The sequence below is a fragment of the Stegostoma tigrinum genome, chromosome 20 (assembly GCF_030684315.1).
Source record: "Stegostoma tigrinum isolate sSteTig4 chromosome 20, sSteTig4.hap1, whole genome shotgun sequence".
NCBI lineage: Eukaryota > Metazoa > Chordata > Chondrichthyes > Orectolobiformes > Stegostomatidae > Stegostoma > Stegostoma tigrinum.
Genome location: NC_081373.1, coordinates 3,481,285 through 3,498,363, shown reverse-complemented (window position 1 = coordinate 3,498,363; position 17,079 = coordinate 3,481,285). Strand labels below are relative to the sequence as shown.

The following is a 17,079-nucleotide window of genomic DNA, read 5'->3' as shown; positions in this document are numbered from 1 at the left end:
CGGGTGTGGTGGGGTTGGAGGGGAGTGTGGAGTGGACAAGGGAGTCGCGGAGAGAGTGGTCTCTCCGGAAGGCAGACAAGGGTGGGGATGGAAAAATGTCTTGGGTGGTGGGGTCGGATTGTAGATGGCGGAAGTGTCGGAGGATGATGCATTGTATCCGGAGGTTGGTGGGGTGGTGTGAGAACGAGGGGGATCCTCTGGGGGCGGTTGTGGTGGGGGCGGGGTGTGAAGGATGTGTTGCGGGAAATGCGGGAGATGCGGGAGATGCGGTGAAGGACGTTCTCGACCGCTGCGGGGGAAAAGTTGCGGTCCTTGAAGAACATGGACATCTGGGATGTGCGGGAGTGGAATGCCTCATCCTGGGAGCAGATGAGGCAGAGGCGGAGGAATTGGGAATAGTGGATGTAATTTTTGCAGGAAGGTGAGTGGGAGGAGGTGTATTCTAGGTAGCTGTGGGAGTCAGTGGGCTTGAAATGGACATCAGTTTCTAGCTGGTTGCCTGAGATGGAGACTGAGAGGTCCAGGAAGGTGAGGGATGTGTTGGAGATGGCCCAGGTGAACTTGAGGTTGGGGTGGAATGTGTTGGTGAAGTGGATGAACTGTTCGAGCTCCTCTGGGGAGCAAGAGGCGGCGCCAATACAGTCATCAATGTAACGGAGGAAGAGGTGGGGTTGGCCTGTGTAGGTGTGGAAGAGGGACTGTTCCACGTAACCTACAAAGAGGCAGGCATAGCTTGGGGCCATGCGGGTACCCATGGCCACCCCCTTTGTCTGTAGGAAGTGGGAGGAATCGAAAGAGAATTTGTTGAGGGTGAGGATGATTTCGGCTAGGCGGATGAGGGTGTCGGTGGAGGGCGATTGTTCGGGCCTGCGGGACAGGAAGAAGCGGAGGGCCTTGAGGCCATCTGCATGAGGAATACAGGTGTATAGGGACTGGACATCCATGGTGAAAATGAGGTGTTGGGGGCCAGGGAATTGGAAGTCCTGGAGGAGGTGGAGGGCGTGGGTGGTGTCACGGACATAGGTAGGGAGTTCCTGGACCAAAGGGGAGAAAATGGAGTCCAGATAGGTGGAGATGAGTTCGGTGAGGCAGGAACAGGCTGAGACAATGGGTCGATCGGGGCAGGCAGGTTTGTCGATTTTGGGAAGGAGATAGGAACTGCACCTGCATACAGAGTTAACGTTTCTGGTTGGTGACCCTTCCTCAGAACTGAGGAATTCTAAAAGTAACACTGAAGGAGCCGGGACACGTGCAGACTTGAGCAGCTGAACAGCCATCTCCAGTGGTGAGTGGGCTTACAGCAGAGGAAGGTTAACTTCTGCAGTATATGACTGAAAAGTACAGTGTTCGGATGTTTTTGGCTGAAAGTCAATTCAGGCACCAGATGGACTATTGCTCGAGTATGTATGGTCATTTAATCATCAAAGTGCACATTTCATTCTATTAAACAGAGGCTATACTCTCTCCAAGGTGGGGTACCCAGAACGGCTCTCTGTACACAGGTGTGTTGGGCAAAAGCAAGTACAGATCAGTCATTATCTCATTGAATGAACAGGCTGAAGAAACTAAATGGGTGGAGCTCCTTTCCCATGTTCTTAAATGTGCAAGAAAATTAAACTCATTTGCCCAATGCCTGATTTTATTTCTGTTTCATGATTTAACCATACAATGTATTTGTTTAACCAATTTCCAAACAATTTGTGTGTCTTGTGACATCTAAAATAATGCTATCTAAAAGGTAATTGCAATACAGATTATTTCCTGTCGCTCTTCTGGGAAGTCACTTACAAATAGAATTTAATCAATTAAAACTGGCTAATTTAATATCCTCAAAAAGTACAACTTTCTAATGTACATAAAAATGATAACTGTACATTAAATCTGTTAACCTAAGTGATTAATTTTGAATAACAGCATCAAATTTTAAATGCAACTTTATATTTAAGCAACAAATATAATTAAAAGCAAAACATTCAGACAAGAAAAGCTGATAAACTCTACAATGAGCTCAAAGGTACTTTGGTAAATATATGCAGAGATCTGAGACAATAACTTGTACTTATCAAGTGTTATTGAAAATAACATTATATTTGTGATTATTCCAGGATTGCTTTATTTCTCACGAGTTACGTTGGGTTTTTTTTTTATTAATTTCACTTATATACATGTCATAAGCAGGATTAAAACAAGCAAATGATATGACTTACTGCATCTAAACTACAGGGCTCAAAAACTCACAAATTAGTTTATATAACAATGAATCATAATTGGCAATATAAAAGATACACACATAGACAAGATTCCCTGGCATGATATTTCCCAGTAATCAAATAAATTTTTCAGTGAATATAATTGAAGTACGTCAGTCGTTCAATAGAGATTTTAAAAAACTACGAATCTGGGCAGTCAACATGAAAGGAAAGAAAATTAGCATGCACATTAGCAGGGTAACTAAAGATAGGAAAGTGATAAAGCAACCATCCTGTGTGTGAAAGTAGTTTGCTACGCTTTCACAAAAGTACAAGAAATTGGAATGCAAGAGTAACAAAGAGAATACGGACAAATCGATACAACTGAGAAATATTCAATGGGACCAAACGTAGAGCTGCCCCAGAATACTGCAAAGACACAAGGAAAAAGCTAGTAGAAGTACTGATCATAAGTTCCAAAGTATCTTTGGATTCAGGAATATTATAAAGGATTGGAATATTGTACGTAGTTACATACCTGCTCAAGATGGGATAAAGTAAAAAGTCAGAACATTAGAAGCCAGAATCTTATCCCAATGCAGACTACTGGAGTTGTATCACAAGTTAAAATGCATCAAATCTTTTCGGGGTGGGGTGTGGGGTGAATGGGTATGATCTAATAGTTCAAAGGGCATGTCAGGTCAATCTTTCAATTAGCTGCAGAGGTAGGAACAGTGGTGGATAGGCTGGCAACTGCCCCACTACCAGCTAGCTTTCCAGTGTGCCAGCACAATCCCACTTCAGAGCCATTTTGGAGTGGCCCATTTCAGGGCAGTGCCACCCACCTGCCCATAGTCAGCTTGCAGGCTGTCTACTAATGAATAGAGGCAACAATGAGCACAGCAGTCCATCATTAAAGTTAAGGCCCTCATGCCAGTATAACCACCGGAACACAGCTGCGACTGAAGGCCAACCAATGGGAAGATTTCTTCAGCGGATGCCTCTATTTTGAGGAATAAAAACCGAAAGAACTACAGATGCTGAAACTGTTATCACTGTTATCAACTCTGTCTGCTCCTCTCTCTCTTTAAGCTCTATCCTTTCATTTACTCCCTACCCCAAACCCTCCCTTTCTTCTGCATAAAAACTGATGTTTTCCCAGCCACCGTCAGTTCTGAGGATGGGTCACTGGACCCGAAATGTTAACTCTGTTCTTTTCTTCACTGATGCTGCCAGACCTGCTGAGCTTTTCCAGCAACTTCTGTTTTTGTTCCTCCATCTTGACGTACTTTCCTCCCTCACCAATCTACATTGGCAGTGCCTGCCTCTGATGGAGGAGGATCTTTTACTGTTGGGGAGTTTTTTTTTTAAGAGCCCTGCCCGCCTCACGTGCTCTTCACTCTAAATTGGACAGTGCTGCTGCAGACAGCCAGGCCTGCTGTGCTATCATTGCCTGGGCACTACTGCTTCATAATGACATGATTGGAATCCAAGGCAAAAACTTGGCCCATTGTATTTGAGTAATTTAATTTGATTGAGAAAAATCACACTGTGTAAACATAAAGAGAATGCAGTGGTAGTAGTTTATAAGAATTATCAGAAGGTGTTTAATAAGGTTTCACTGTAGACAAGCTACGGCTATTAGGATGCATGATTTGTTTCAAGGGCAATATTGATAATTGAGGATGTTTTCTGGTTGTGATCCACTAATGGATCTTGGTCTCTGACTTTCAGCTTTTATCAGTGACTTAGACATAAGCAGTGAAAAAAGATTGAAGTATGTTGGTGTTAACAAACTCATGGGCTTGGAACTGAAGAACAGCATACTGGGTTGTGTGGAGACAGATGTAGTTCACTGTTGAGAAATGTCAATCATACATTTTGTGGTGTGGGGATGTGGAGAACAATTAACAGACATAAACGTTAAACAATAAAATCTCAATGAAAGAATAGAAATGATGCAGTTGTGCAGAAAGAAAGACCTTTTAAAATATAGGTAAAGCAAAATATTCAGGAGGTAGCAAATTTTCTGCTGCAAACATGGAGGCACGGAATACTAAAAACAGAAAGTGATGTTAAATGAGTATGTCACAGATGAAGCTTTTCTGGTGCCTCTGAGCTACCTATTAAAGAAAACAGTGCAATATATCTGGAATAGGAAATGAATCTTAGGAAGAAATACGAAAGAATTTGGCAATTTTGCTTTACTTAAGAGAAAATTTCAGACAATCTATTGGAGGATTTCAAAATTCTGAAATATTTTGAGAGAATAAACAGCAAAAGATATTGTGGATTCAGTAACAAAAGAATATGGGTTCAGAATCATCATTGAAAGAACAAAGGGAGTGGAGCAAAAAACTTCCAGAATTTTAAAGGATGGGAGAAACAAGCCAAAATGAAGATTGTAAGGAAAAGGATAGCAAAACAGAGCAGGTGGGTCCAGTTTAAGAGCTAGTGCCAGCAATGGAACAGGTTGGATGCTGGAATTTCCATGATTCAGTTAGTAATCTTCGTCGAATTTCATTGCAATTGGCTGTTTATGTCTACAATACAACAGTGACTACGTTTCAAAAGTACTTCATTGGCTGCAAAGCACTTTGGGCCATCCTGAGGTTATGAAAGGCACACTATGAAGTTGTCATCATTCACATGGATATATTACAGAATAAATTTTAAATTGAAAATCCTAAATTGAAGTCAACATTACAGTACAAATATAAAAAAATTGAACATCACAATGAGGTTTCAAGTCAACAATATAATCTTAATGCGAAGGTACATTTCTGTTTCTTAATCATTTGCTATACTACACAAGTCATATCACACATATTTTATATATAATTTGTGGCTCGTCTTGAATCTTCACTTTGTTGAATATATGCCATTTTTACTTTCATGGCTTTAGAACTAAAAATTCGTTCTGTATAATATTTACCAAAACTACATTTCTCTGAGTTCATTATTTTACTTCGCCTTAGCCCTCTGATGCCTTCAAATTACAATCTTTGCATATTAGCTCTAATTGCTCACTCTATGTCTCTTTGTCAACTGTTTTAACAAAGGAACTAACTTGCTTCTTTAAAATAGCAGGGAAATGAATCTGAAGAACTTTAAGTATTCATCCACTATGTACTTGAAGATCTGAATTTCAAGGCATAACACATTGATTCACAGGAAAATAAAGTGCAAGTCTAAGAATGAACCATTTGGTGCAATCTAAGGAAATCAACAGCAGTTAAACCCTGGGTTTGTTTAAATGTGATACATTATATGATTTGTTTTTGTTGTGAAACCAGCATTTTGGACCAGATGGAGGTGCTGACGTCATTCGCAATGCAATTATTCAAACAGAGAGTACAGGACCAGCTGCATTGTCAGTGTCAGGATCCAGAAAATAAATCGCTCAACATACGGGAGAAGGCCTGGAGCCACACCACTAGGATCTGTTAAAAATCACAAAGAGGTTAGAATTATTCCTTCCATTCATTAATAATTCTTTTCATTAGAAAATAGAATTGCTTCACATAAATTGTTTGCTGTATAATAGCAGCCAGAAGGTTTTGCCACTGAAGACATTTTACGCAATGTAATACAATACATTTAAATATTTGATCATTTAAGAATCTTCACATTCACTATTTGAATACAGGCTGTTAAAAAAATAGTATTGCTTTATCTCACAAACATTTTAGAAAGGCTGGAGATTTGCTCCCATACTGTTATGAGCAGAAGCCTACACTGAGTCACAAGGGTGTTAACTCGAGGGGAGTGCCTTGTTTGCTGATCTTCCCAAGTTTGAGGTGTAGATGGAGCTGGACTCCCTCAGTTGGTCCTTGTCACAGCACAGCGCAGACTGAGAATTTACCATGGAGGGAAAACCAGCTTCTCAATGCCCTTCAGGAAAATAACTCAATAACTTTTTCACTGATCCTTGCCTTTAGGCCGTGTTTAAATTTCAATTTTTGACATACAAAATGTTGATCAATACTCCAACAGAGCTGGTCAAATGACAAAATAATGTGAAATTTTTATTAATCCTATGTATATCCTTACTGGAATGATGCCAGTGCTAGAAGCAGCTCCTTTTTCAATATTGTACACTCTGGGTCAGGCTCACATAAGGCCAAGCAGCACAAGTTACATGTATAATTTGCTTTCATACTCCTAAAATAATTCTTTCTAACTCCAACCTGAGAAATGTTATTCCTCCAGTGTAACAGGCCTTAGTACATCTGAGCTACAGGGTGGCAATTACAGCTCAGTTCCAAGCATAGCTAAGCTATAGCTCTTTATCCAGTGGGAGCTGCATTGAGATTGCTGAAAAATTTCTTAATCAAAAATAGGAGCTGGAATAGACCATTCAGTAATTGAGCTTTGCCCTACCATTCAACAAGATTGTGGATTATCATCCAAACCAACACCAGCCTTCTGCTTTCCCCAGGCAGCAGGAAATGTACATGGAGTCAGTGGATGGAAGATAACAAAGTATGGGGCTGGATGAACACAGCAGGCCAAGCAGCGTCTTAGGAGCACAAAAGCTTTTGTGCTCCCAAGATGCTGCTTGGCCTGCTGTGCTCATCCAGCCCCACACTTTGTCATCAGTGGATGGAAGCCTGGTTTGAGTGATGGACTGGGCTATGTTCATGACTCTCTATAGTTTCTTATGGTCTTGGGAAGAGCAGTTGCTGTACCACACGGATACATCCAGGCAGGATGATTTGTATGCATCAATAAAAGTTGTTAAGAGTCCTCGTGGACGTGCCAAATTTCCTTAGCCTCCTACGTCATTGTTGTGCTTTCTTGTCCATCATGTTGATGTGGATGGACTAGGACAGATCGTTGGTGATCATCATTCCCCGAAACCTGACGTTATCGAACAATGTTTGTCAAACATTAAGATTGACAAGTCGCCAGGCCCGGACCAGATTTGCCCTCGGCTGCTTTGGGAAGCGAGAAATGCAATTGCTTCGCCACTTGCGAAGATCTTTGCATCCTTGCTCTCCACTGGAGTCGTACCTGAGGACTGGAGAGAGGCAAATGTAATTCCTCTCTTCAAGAAAGGAAATAGGGAAATCCCCGGCAATTACAGACCGGTAAGTCTCACGTCTGTCGTCTGCAAGGTGTTAGAAAGGATTCTGAGGGATAAGATTTATGACCATCTGGAAGAGCATGGCTTGATCAAATACAGTCAACACGGCTTTGTGAGGGGTAGGTCATGCCTTACAAACCTTATCGAGTTTTTTGAGGATGTGACTAGAAAAGTTGATGAGGGTCGAGCTGTGGATGTGGTGTATATGGACTTCAGTAAGGCATTTGATAAGGTTCCCCATGGTAGGCTCATTCAGAAGGTCAGGAGGAATGGGATACAGGGGAACTTAGCTGTCTGGATACAGAATTGGCTGGCCAACAGAAGACAGCGAGTGGTAGTAGAAGGAAAATATTCTGCCTGGAAGTCAGTGGTGAGTGGTGTTCCACAGGTCTCTGTCCTTGGGCCTCTACTGTTTGTAATTTTTATTAATGACTTGGATGAGGGGATTGAAGGATGGGTCAGCAAATTTGCAGACGACACAAAGGTCGGAGGTGTCGTTGACAGTGTAGAGGGCTGTTGTAGGCTGCAGCGGGACATTGAGAGGATGCAGAGATGGGCTGAGAGGTGGCAGATGGAGTTCAACCTGGATAAATACGAGGTGATGCATTTTGGAAGGTCGAATTTGAAAGCTGAGTACAGGATTAAGGATAGGATTCTTGGCAGCGTGGAGGAACAGAGGGATCTTGGTGTGCAGATACATAGATCCCTAAAAATGGCCACCCAAGTGGACAGGGTTGTTAAGAAAGCATATGGTGTTTTGGCTTTCATTAACAGGGGGATTGAGTTTAAGAGTCGTGAGATCTTGTTGCAGCTCTATAAAACTTTGGTTAGACCGCACTTGGAATACTGCGTCCAGTTCTGGGCGCCCTATTATAGGAAAGATGTGGATGCTTTGGAGAGGGTTCAGAGGAGGTTTACCAGGATGCTGCCTGGACTGGAGGGCTTATCTTATGAAGAGAGGTTGACTGAGCTCGGTCTCTTTTCATTGGAAAAAAGGAGGAGGAGAGGGGACCTAATTGAGGTATACAAGATAATGAGAGGCATAGATAGAGTTGATAGCCAGAGACTATTTCCCAGGGCAGAAATGGCTAGCACGAGGGGTCATAGTTTTAAGCTGGTTGGTGGAAAGTATAGAGGGGATGTCAGAGGCAGGTTCTTTACACAGAGAGTTGTGAGAGCATGGAATGCGTTGCCAGCAGCAGTTGTGGAAGCAAGGTCATTGGAGTCATTTAAGAGACTGCTGGACATGTATATGGTCACAGAAATTTGAGGGTGCATACATGAGGATCAATGGTCGGCACAACATTGTGGGCTGAAGGGCCTGTTCTGTGCTGTACTGTTCTATGTTCTATGTTCTATGTTCTATCCCCACCTCAGTTCCATTGATACAGACAGGGGTGTGCCCTCCATTCCGCTTCCTGAAGTCAATGACCAACTCCTCCATTTCGGTGCTCCCAAGATGCTGCTTGGCCTGCTGTGTTCATCCAGCCTCACATTTTATTATCTTGGATTCTCCAGCATCTGCAGTTCCCATTATCATTGATGAAGAGATTGCTGTCTTTACACCATTCTGCTAAGTACTCAATCTCTTTCCTAGCTTGTCACTGTTTGTGATCCGAGCTATAACAGTGGTGACATCAGGCAACTTGTAAATGGCACTTGAGTAGTCATGAGTGTGTAAGGAGTATGGTAGAGGGCTGAGCGGGGCACTGGTGTTGAGGATTATTGTGGAGATGTTGTTGCCCATTCTTACTGACTGCAGTCTATGAGTCCAGAAGTTGAGGATCCAGTTACTGAAGGAAGAGCTGAGAGCTAGGTCTCCTATTTCTCCACATCTCAGCCTGAAATAGTTTACTGCACATCCTGAGTCCATGGCCACTTGTGCCGGGCCCTCCAAAAAGGGGAAAACACCCTTCATGCACTCAGCCTGTCCAAACCCTGTCAGGATGTTACATTGTAATGTTGCTGATTCTGTGCAATTAGTAATGGTAAATAAATGCTTCTCTAGCCAGTGACACCCAAATCCCATAAACAATTTTTTAGCTGGTAGCGTACTAATCTATTGTCCCAGTCCCAATTGTTTCCATTGTAGATTAATTAATACTGTGCACGTGGTACAATGTAGTGGAAAGAAAGTTATATTTTTGCATTGACAATGAAAATTTGACTAAATATTGGTTGACGTGAGAGAGAATGGAATTGATAGAGTGGAAGTGAATCAAGTACATAGTGGTGCATTGTGAGGGTTTATAGCATCAGAATGGAGACATGAGAAATTAATCATCATTGACATCAGGTATCCAAGAAAGCACATTCAGCTTTGGGCCAGATTGTGTGTCAGCAATGGGGTTAGGAGCAGCAAAACTGTTTCTTTTCTTGGCAAATTTAGATTGCCAGAGGTATACTTTTCAACATCCATTTCAAAAGATTCCTATTGTAATTACATGGTTCCCAAAGACTATTCATGGTGGAGAATTAGTGATTGGAAATGGTATGTAAATAGGGACATAAAAAGGAGTGTGTGAGGGCTTCTCAGAGTTGTGAACACAGCCCGGTTCATTACACATTACAACCATCCACTTAGTGGCTCCAACTAAACTTCTGGCTGCCTTGAGAAGACAACCAATGTAATCCAAGACCCTTCCCACACAGTTATAGTCTCTTCCAACCTCTTCCATCAGGCAGAAATACAAACATTTAAACACAGGTGCCAACAGATTTAAGAACAGCTCCTTCCACTCTGTTCTCAGACTTCTGAATGGGCCTCACAAATTTTCAGTTTAAATGTTGATCTTGCTCTTTCTGCACCTTCTCTGCAGCTGTAGCATCGTATTCCTCACTCTGTTCTTTTACCCTAACGCACTTTGTATGGTATGATCTGCCTGTACTACACACAAAACATAACTTATCACAGTACTTAGGTGCATGTGACAATAATAAACCGAATCTCAAAAATGAGGCACGAATGGAGATTATGAAGCAGCTTCAGACATACAGAAGTAGTGTGGGAGATGGGAGGAGGAGACAGGAGGATGGTGATGAGGGGGGCATAAGAACTATATTGAAAGCTCACATCTCTAGGAGATGAATGTATGCAAATGGACAAAACTATATCAGGCTTAGGTTTCCAAAGTGGAGAATGGGCCCAGCTTGCATTTCACAGGTCCAACATGAAAATTCATCCCAATAAGTTTCATTACTTAGATAGCTAACACAGACATACCTGTTGTACATTTTGCAGAGGCTTTGAATTTGCCCAGATTCTCATCATTATCCAGTTTATTCAGCTTGCTCTGATCAACATGTCCTGAAAAAAGAAAAATAACACCACTTTTTTAAATATAGCTTTGGGGAAGACTGATCATAAACATCATAAATCCTTAGTTCAGTGCCATCATTTTCACATTTGAAACAAAGTTGTGGATTCACACCCAATGCCAAAGACTTATGTAATCTAGTCCAGAACTAATGTAATGTTGCAAAGTTGAAGGTGCCTTTTTCCTTCCTGATGAGACATTAAAAAAACGACCCCCAGGTGGAAGTAAAAAAATCTATAGCACTATTTAATGTGAGAAAATAGGTGAGAGGAAGAGCAGGTTAGGGAGGCGGGGACAGGCTGGGCTGGTTTTGGGATGCATTGGGGGAAGGAAGATTTTGAAGCTGGTGAAGTCCACATTGATACCATTGGGCTGCAGGGTTCCCAAGCGGAATATGAGTTGCTGTTCCTGCAACCTTCAGGTGGCATCGTTGTGGCACTGCAGGAGGCCCAGGATGGACATCACCTGCACATCTGCCAATGTAGTATACTGCATCCGCTATACCCGGTGTGGCTTCCTCTACATCAGGGAAACCAAGCGGAGTCTTGGTGACCACTTTTCAGAACACCTACGCTTGGTTTGCAATAAACAACTGCACTTCCCAGTCACGAACCATTTCAACTCCCCCTCCCATTCCTCAGACATGTCCATCCTGGGCCTCCTGCAGTGCCACAATGATGCCACCTGAAGGTTGCAGGAACAGCAACTCATATTCCACTTTGGAACCCTGCGGCCCAATGGTATCAATGTGGATTTCACAAGCTTCAAAATCTCACCTTCCCCCACTGCATCCCAAAACCAGCCCAGCTCATCCCCGCCTCCTTAACCTGTTCTTCCTCCCACATATCCCCGACTCCCACCTCATGCCACACCTCCATTTCCTACCTACTAACTTCATCCCGCCCCCTTGGCCTGTCCCTCCTCCCCGGACTGACCTATCCCCTCCCTACCTCTCCACCTATACTCACCTCTACTGGCTCCATCCCCGCCCCTTTAACTTGTCTGTCTCCTCTCCACCTATCTTCTCCTCTATCCGCCTCTCTATCTCTCCCTATTTATTTCAGAACCCTCTCCACTTCCCCGTTTTCTGATGAAGGGTCTAGGCCCGAAACATGAGCTTTCCTGCTCCTAAGATTCTGCTTGGCCTGCTGCGTTCATCCAGCTCCACACTTTGTTATGCATGATCCAGCTATCATATTTGCCCACTTTATAACAGTGGATACATTTCAAATACATTTCATTACTATGAAATGGTTTGGAATGTTCTGACATCTTGAAAGTTGGTGTATAAATCCTTTCTTAGATGTTAACAATGAGATAATAAATATGATAAAATTAGCAAGCAGTTAACTAAGAGATGACAGTCCATCTTGATACTCTGTTGTAAGCAGATACCAACAGGTTATGGGTATTGCAGTTTCCAAAGCACCCTACTCCGCTGTAAAAGCTGCACACTGCAGCTTCAGGAAATGGAAACGGCAGCTTGGTATGATAAAGGAGAGATTTGCGAGGTTGCTAGGAGAACATGGGGAATTTTTATTTTATATTTAATTTGAGATAAGCCCCACAATCTGTAGTCAGAAGGCAAGAGGACAGATCTCTTGCCCTATCCCAAATTAGGCCCATTTAAAATTCTCTCCTGCTGTCCCGGGAATTGACTCAGCAGCTGCCGAGATAAGGTCTGAGCTTGCCATGCAGGCAGCCCAACATGTACAGGCTGCTCATGGCCTTCCACAGGCACTCTGTCTGACCAAACAAGGAGTAGTCCACTGAGAGTCAGCTCCTTCTCTTAGTGCCAGTCACCCCTTCTTCACAATCCTTACACTTCGACCACCCCTTTGCCACTCACCTGTGGCCAGGGACCCAGCAACAATACCAGGCTTTGGGTGTGTCTTAATGGTAGCAGCCACCACCCTCCCCAATCCCGGTGTTGGTCAATAGGGCTGCCAGAATATGATTTGGCTGATGTGAAGCTTGCCCCTAGTGTATCTGACCTTGAGGAAGTCCTACAAAAGTGTTTGAATGGCACATGATAAGCCTCACCTGATGGAAATGTTCAATAAAAACCAAAAGAACAGCATTTGCTATAAATCAGGAACAAAAACAGAAGTTGTTGGAAAAGCTCAGCAGGTCCAGCAGCATCTGTGAAGAAAATTCAGGGTTAACATTTCAGGTCTGGTGACCCTTCCTCAGAATTGATTTTAGCTCGGCAAATGTTGGCTTATATGCAGAAGATAGTATTGGGGTTGGGGAAAGAGGGTAAGGAGTTAACAATAGATGGGGATAGAGCCCAAAGAGAAAGTAGAATAGTTGGACAGACAAAGGAGTTGATAACAATCTGGCCAGGAGGGTGAAAAGCTGTTAACAGCAACTGTTACTGACTACCAATAGGTAGTGTGTAACAGAAGACTATGTGATAACAAGGCCTGCCGTGTGGATTTGGGGGCAAGGACATGGGAGAGCTCAGGCCCTAAAATTATTGAACTCAATATTGAGTCCAGAGGCCTGCAAGGTCCCCAGGTGAAAAATGAGATGCTGTTCTTCCAGCTGGAATTGAGCTTTGCAAACCAGAGGCAGAGATATTGACAAAGGAACAGGGTGGTGCATTAAAGCGGCAGGCAACCAAAAGCTTGTGGTCCTTATCATGGGAAGAACATAGATGTTCTGCAAAATGGTCATCCAGTCGACGCTTTCTTTTCCCAATGTGCAGGAGACCACATTGTGAGCAGCAAAGGCAGTAGACTAGATTCTGGGATGTGCAGGTGAAGTGCTGCTTCACCTGGAAGGTATGTTTGGGCCCTTGGATACTGGTGAGGGAGGAGGTGAATGGGCAGGTGTTACATCTTTGGCGGTTGCAGAGGAAGGTGCCATGGGGGGGTGGTGCGGTATTGTTGGGAGTGACCTATTGTTAGCCACTAACAGTCTCCTTTAGTAACTACTCACCCTCCTAGCCAGATTATTATAAACTCCTTTGTCTGTCCAACTGTTGTTCTCTCTCTTTGAGACCTATCCCCAACTATCATTTACTCCTTACCCACCTACTATCAGTTCTGAGGAAGGATCACCAGATCCAAAACATTTACTCTGATTTCTCTTCACAGAGGGTTGGATTATGAGGAGAGACTGAGTAGACTAGGCTTACACTCATTGGAATTCAAAAGAATGAGGGGAGATCTTAAAGAAACATATAAGATTATGGAGGGAATAGATAAAGTGGAGGTAGGGAGGTTGTTTCCGCTAGCAGGTGAAACTAGGACTAGAGGGCATCGCCTCAAAATAAAGGGAAGCAGATGTAGGACTGAGGTCAGGAGGAACTTCTTCACCCAAAGGGCTGTGAATCTGTGGAATTCCCTGCCCAGTGAAGTGATTGAAGTTACCTCGCTGAATGTTTTTAAGGCAAGGCTAGAAAAATTTTTGAACAGTAAAGGAATTAAAGATTATGGTGAGTGGGCGGGTAAGTGGAGCAGAGTCTCAAAGATGAGCCATGATCTTATTAAATGGTGGGGCAGGTTCAACAGGCCAGGTGGCCTACTCCTGCTCCTAGTTCTTATGGTCTTATGTCCAGACCTGCTGAGTTTTTCCAGCAATTTGTGTCTTAGTATCATTTCATTGTACTCTCTTCAATTTGTTGAGGTTCTTTCTCCATTAGGAAACCACGATTACACAATGTAGGTGATTGTGAGGGTTAACTTTCCATTGATTCATCAGCAGAGGGTTCTGAGCAATCTATTAAAAATGCATCTACATTATGATGCAACACTTAAATTGTGACATTTGATGGTGTCAAAACATTTGAGACCTCCCTACTCTTCAGCAGGCTTTCCATTTTCTTCATAAACTTCATACCCCGAACCACTGGGCAAAATGATATACAGAAGGAAATCTATGTTTTGGCCCCATTTAGACTGGGGAACTTGACCTCAATGCGTTTGCATAGAAGGCATTTTCGACTTGCAAAAGGCCAGTGAAAATTGACACAGGCCTGGGATTTCAGAAGAAAATCACATTTTCTCCAAAAATAAAAGTACTCATCAATGCACCAAAATGCACCTGCACATCCAGTCAAAAATTCAACCTCAATGTCTAAAAAGAATTCATATTAACACAGCAGAGATAGTAGGAACTGCCGATGCTGGGGAATCTGAGATAACGAGCTGGGCCTTGCCTACCCGCCTCCCTAACCTGTCCTCCCACCACAACCCCCACCCCCATCTCCTACCTACTAACCTGGTCCCACCTCCTTGACCTGTCAGTCCTCCCTAGGCCAACCTATCCCCTCCCTAACTCTGCACCTACACTCACCTTTACTGGTTCCATCCCCACCTCTGACCCGTCTGTCTCCTCTCCACCTATCTTCTCCTCTACCCATCTTCTATCCACCTCCCCCCTCTCACTATTTATTTCAGAATCCCCTTCCCCTCCCCCATTTCCGAAGGGTCAAGACCCGAAACGTCAGCCTTCCTGCTCCTCTGATGCTGCTTGGCCTGCTGCGCTCATCCAGCTCTACACCTTGTTATCTCACATTTACACAGCACACCAGATTTGCAGATCAGTACTACACTTCTTGACTATACAATGGGGAAATATTACTTCAACCTTTAATTAATTAAACTCTTCAACAGTGTCCAACATTGTAAAATTGTGTTTAACATGTGTGCAAAATGGTTTCACAAGAATAAGCATTAAAATGTTTCTTTAAGTTTCAATCAGGGAGTCATTTGAAATATTTCTGTGTCTGTGGTTGCTCTGTTAACTTGCTCTACATACTGCGAACAGTTCTGGACACCCTGCTATAGGAAGGATATTAGTAAATTAGAGAGGGTTCACATAAGATTTACCATGATGTTGTCAGGACTAGAGGGTTTGAATTATAAACAGAGGCTGAATAAGCTGCAACATTTTTCACTGGAATGTAGGAGGCTGAGGGGCAACCTTAATAGAGTTTTATAAAATTATAAGGGTCATAGACAAGGAGAAGAGCAAAATGTCTTTTTCCCAGGGTGCGGGAGTTCAAAACTAGAAAGCAAAGGTTTAAGGACAGAGGAGAAAGGTTTAAAGGGGATCTGAGGGGCAGCCTTTTCACACAGAGGGTGGTTCATAGGTAGAATAAACTGCCGGAGGAACTTGTAGATGCAGATACAGTTACAGCAGTTAAAAGACATTCAGACAGGTACATGAGTAGGAAAGGTTTAGAGGGATATGGGCTAAACACAAGCAAGTGGGACATTTTAGTTTGGGGAAACGTGGTCAGCATGGATGAGTTAGAATAAAGGGTCTATTTCCAAACTGCATGACTCAATGACTCTCTGGCTGACAACAGGATGGAATTCTCCTCTTTGCCACTTAGGTGATAATCCGACAGTGTAGTCTACCGCAGACCCCACCAAATTTTAAGACCAGTGAAGCTGTAAATTATCCTTAATAGCCATAGATCACAATCATAGTGGAAGACCAAGTATCTGAAGTTGGTGTCAGATCCTCTGGGAGTGGTTTACATTCCTAACCTGGTGGAATGTTAATATCTCCACAGTCATGTAACTGTCTTGGAATTTCTGGGAGCAGACTTTCTGCAATTTTTGCCTGAACAATTGACAGAGAGAAACAAAAACAGAAATTGCTGGAAAAGCTCAGCAGGTCTGATAGAATTTGTGAAGAGAAATCAGCCAATATTTGAGTCCAGTCGCCCTTTTCCCAATCACGCTAGCTGGGAAACTGTCGGTTGATAAAGAACCCTTCCCAAAGCTAGACAGGTTTCTTTGGAGTTCTGAACATGACTCATATCAGACTCAAAGCGCTTTCTCTGTTTTTCTCTCCACAGATGTTGCTAGACCTACTGAGCTTCTCCAGCATGTTCTTTTTCTATGTTAAAAAAAAGCCAATTCCACTGCTTTGCTGCTGTTAAAATGGCCCAGTCCCAAACTTTGAAGCAGCAAGAGTCTCAACATTGTGGCTTACCTACCAGATACTGGTCAGCAGTAAAAGTCTGACCCTTCTGTCATGAATAGAATGCAAATTTTCATTGGTTTATAAATGTTTCATAAATGACCATCTGTTAGCGTTCACTGCTTTAGTCTTCTCTTTATATCAGTTGGATCTTTCATTAGGTACAAAAGTATAGCAACACACCAATCGGAAACAAGTCATATTCATTGCTGATGCACTGATGTCAACTAAGAGGATTAAGGGATTTCCTCTCAAAATTATTTTCCTCATTAGCAATATAATATATACAGCAGGGAGATTTCTTCTGATAAGTGTTTTGGAAAATTACAATAGCATTCTAAAATAAAATAGTCATGATCCCAAGGGACACAGCATTTAGAAGTCTTTGTGCCCTGTTTACAACATTGCTGACAGATAGTGACCTAGAGAAATTTTCCCCTCACAATTGCTCCTGCTCTATTTCAACTCAAAGTTCACTTCATCTATGTGCAATAGACAGTTGAGTAAAATTGCGTTTTGTATGTTGTTATTTCCTCTTTAG

At 42.8% G+C, this 17,079-nt stretch overlaps 1 protein-coding gene across 1 annotated transcript in view; it reads right to left on the bottom strand.

Moving 5' to 3' along the window:
* Positions 1–1,630: 1,630 nt before the first annotated feature.
* LOC132210778 (uncharacterized) overlaps positions 1,631–17,079 on the bottom strand; it is a 125,221-nt gene continuing 109,772 nt past the window's right edge. Inside the window, exons 9-10 of the mRNA XM_059652945.1 lie at positions 10,502–10,585; positions 1,631–5,632 (exon numbers count right to left, since the gene is read on the bottom strand). Coding sequence (XP_059508928.1) covers positions 5,529–5,632; positions 10,502–10,585 — 188 coding nt within the window. The 3' untranslated portion in view covers positions 1,631–5,528. The remainder of the gene's footprint in view (positions 5,633–10,501; positions 10,586–17,079) is intronic.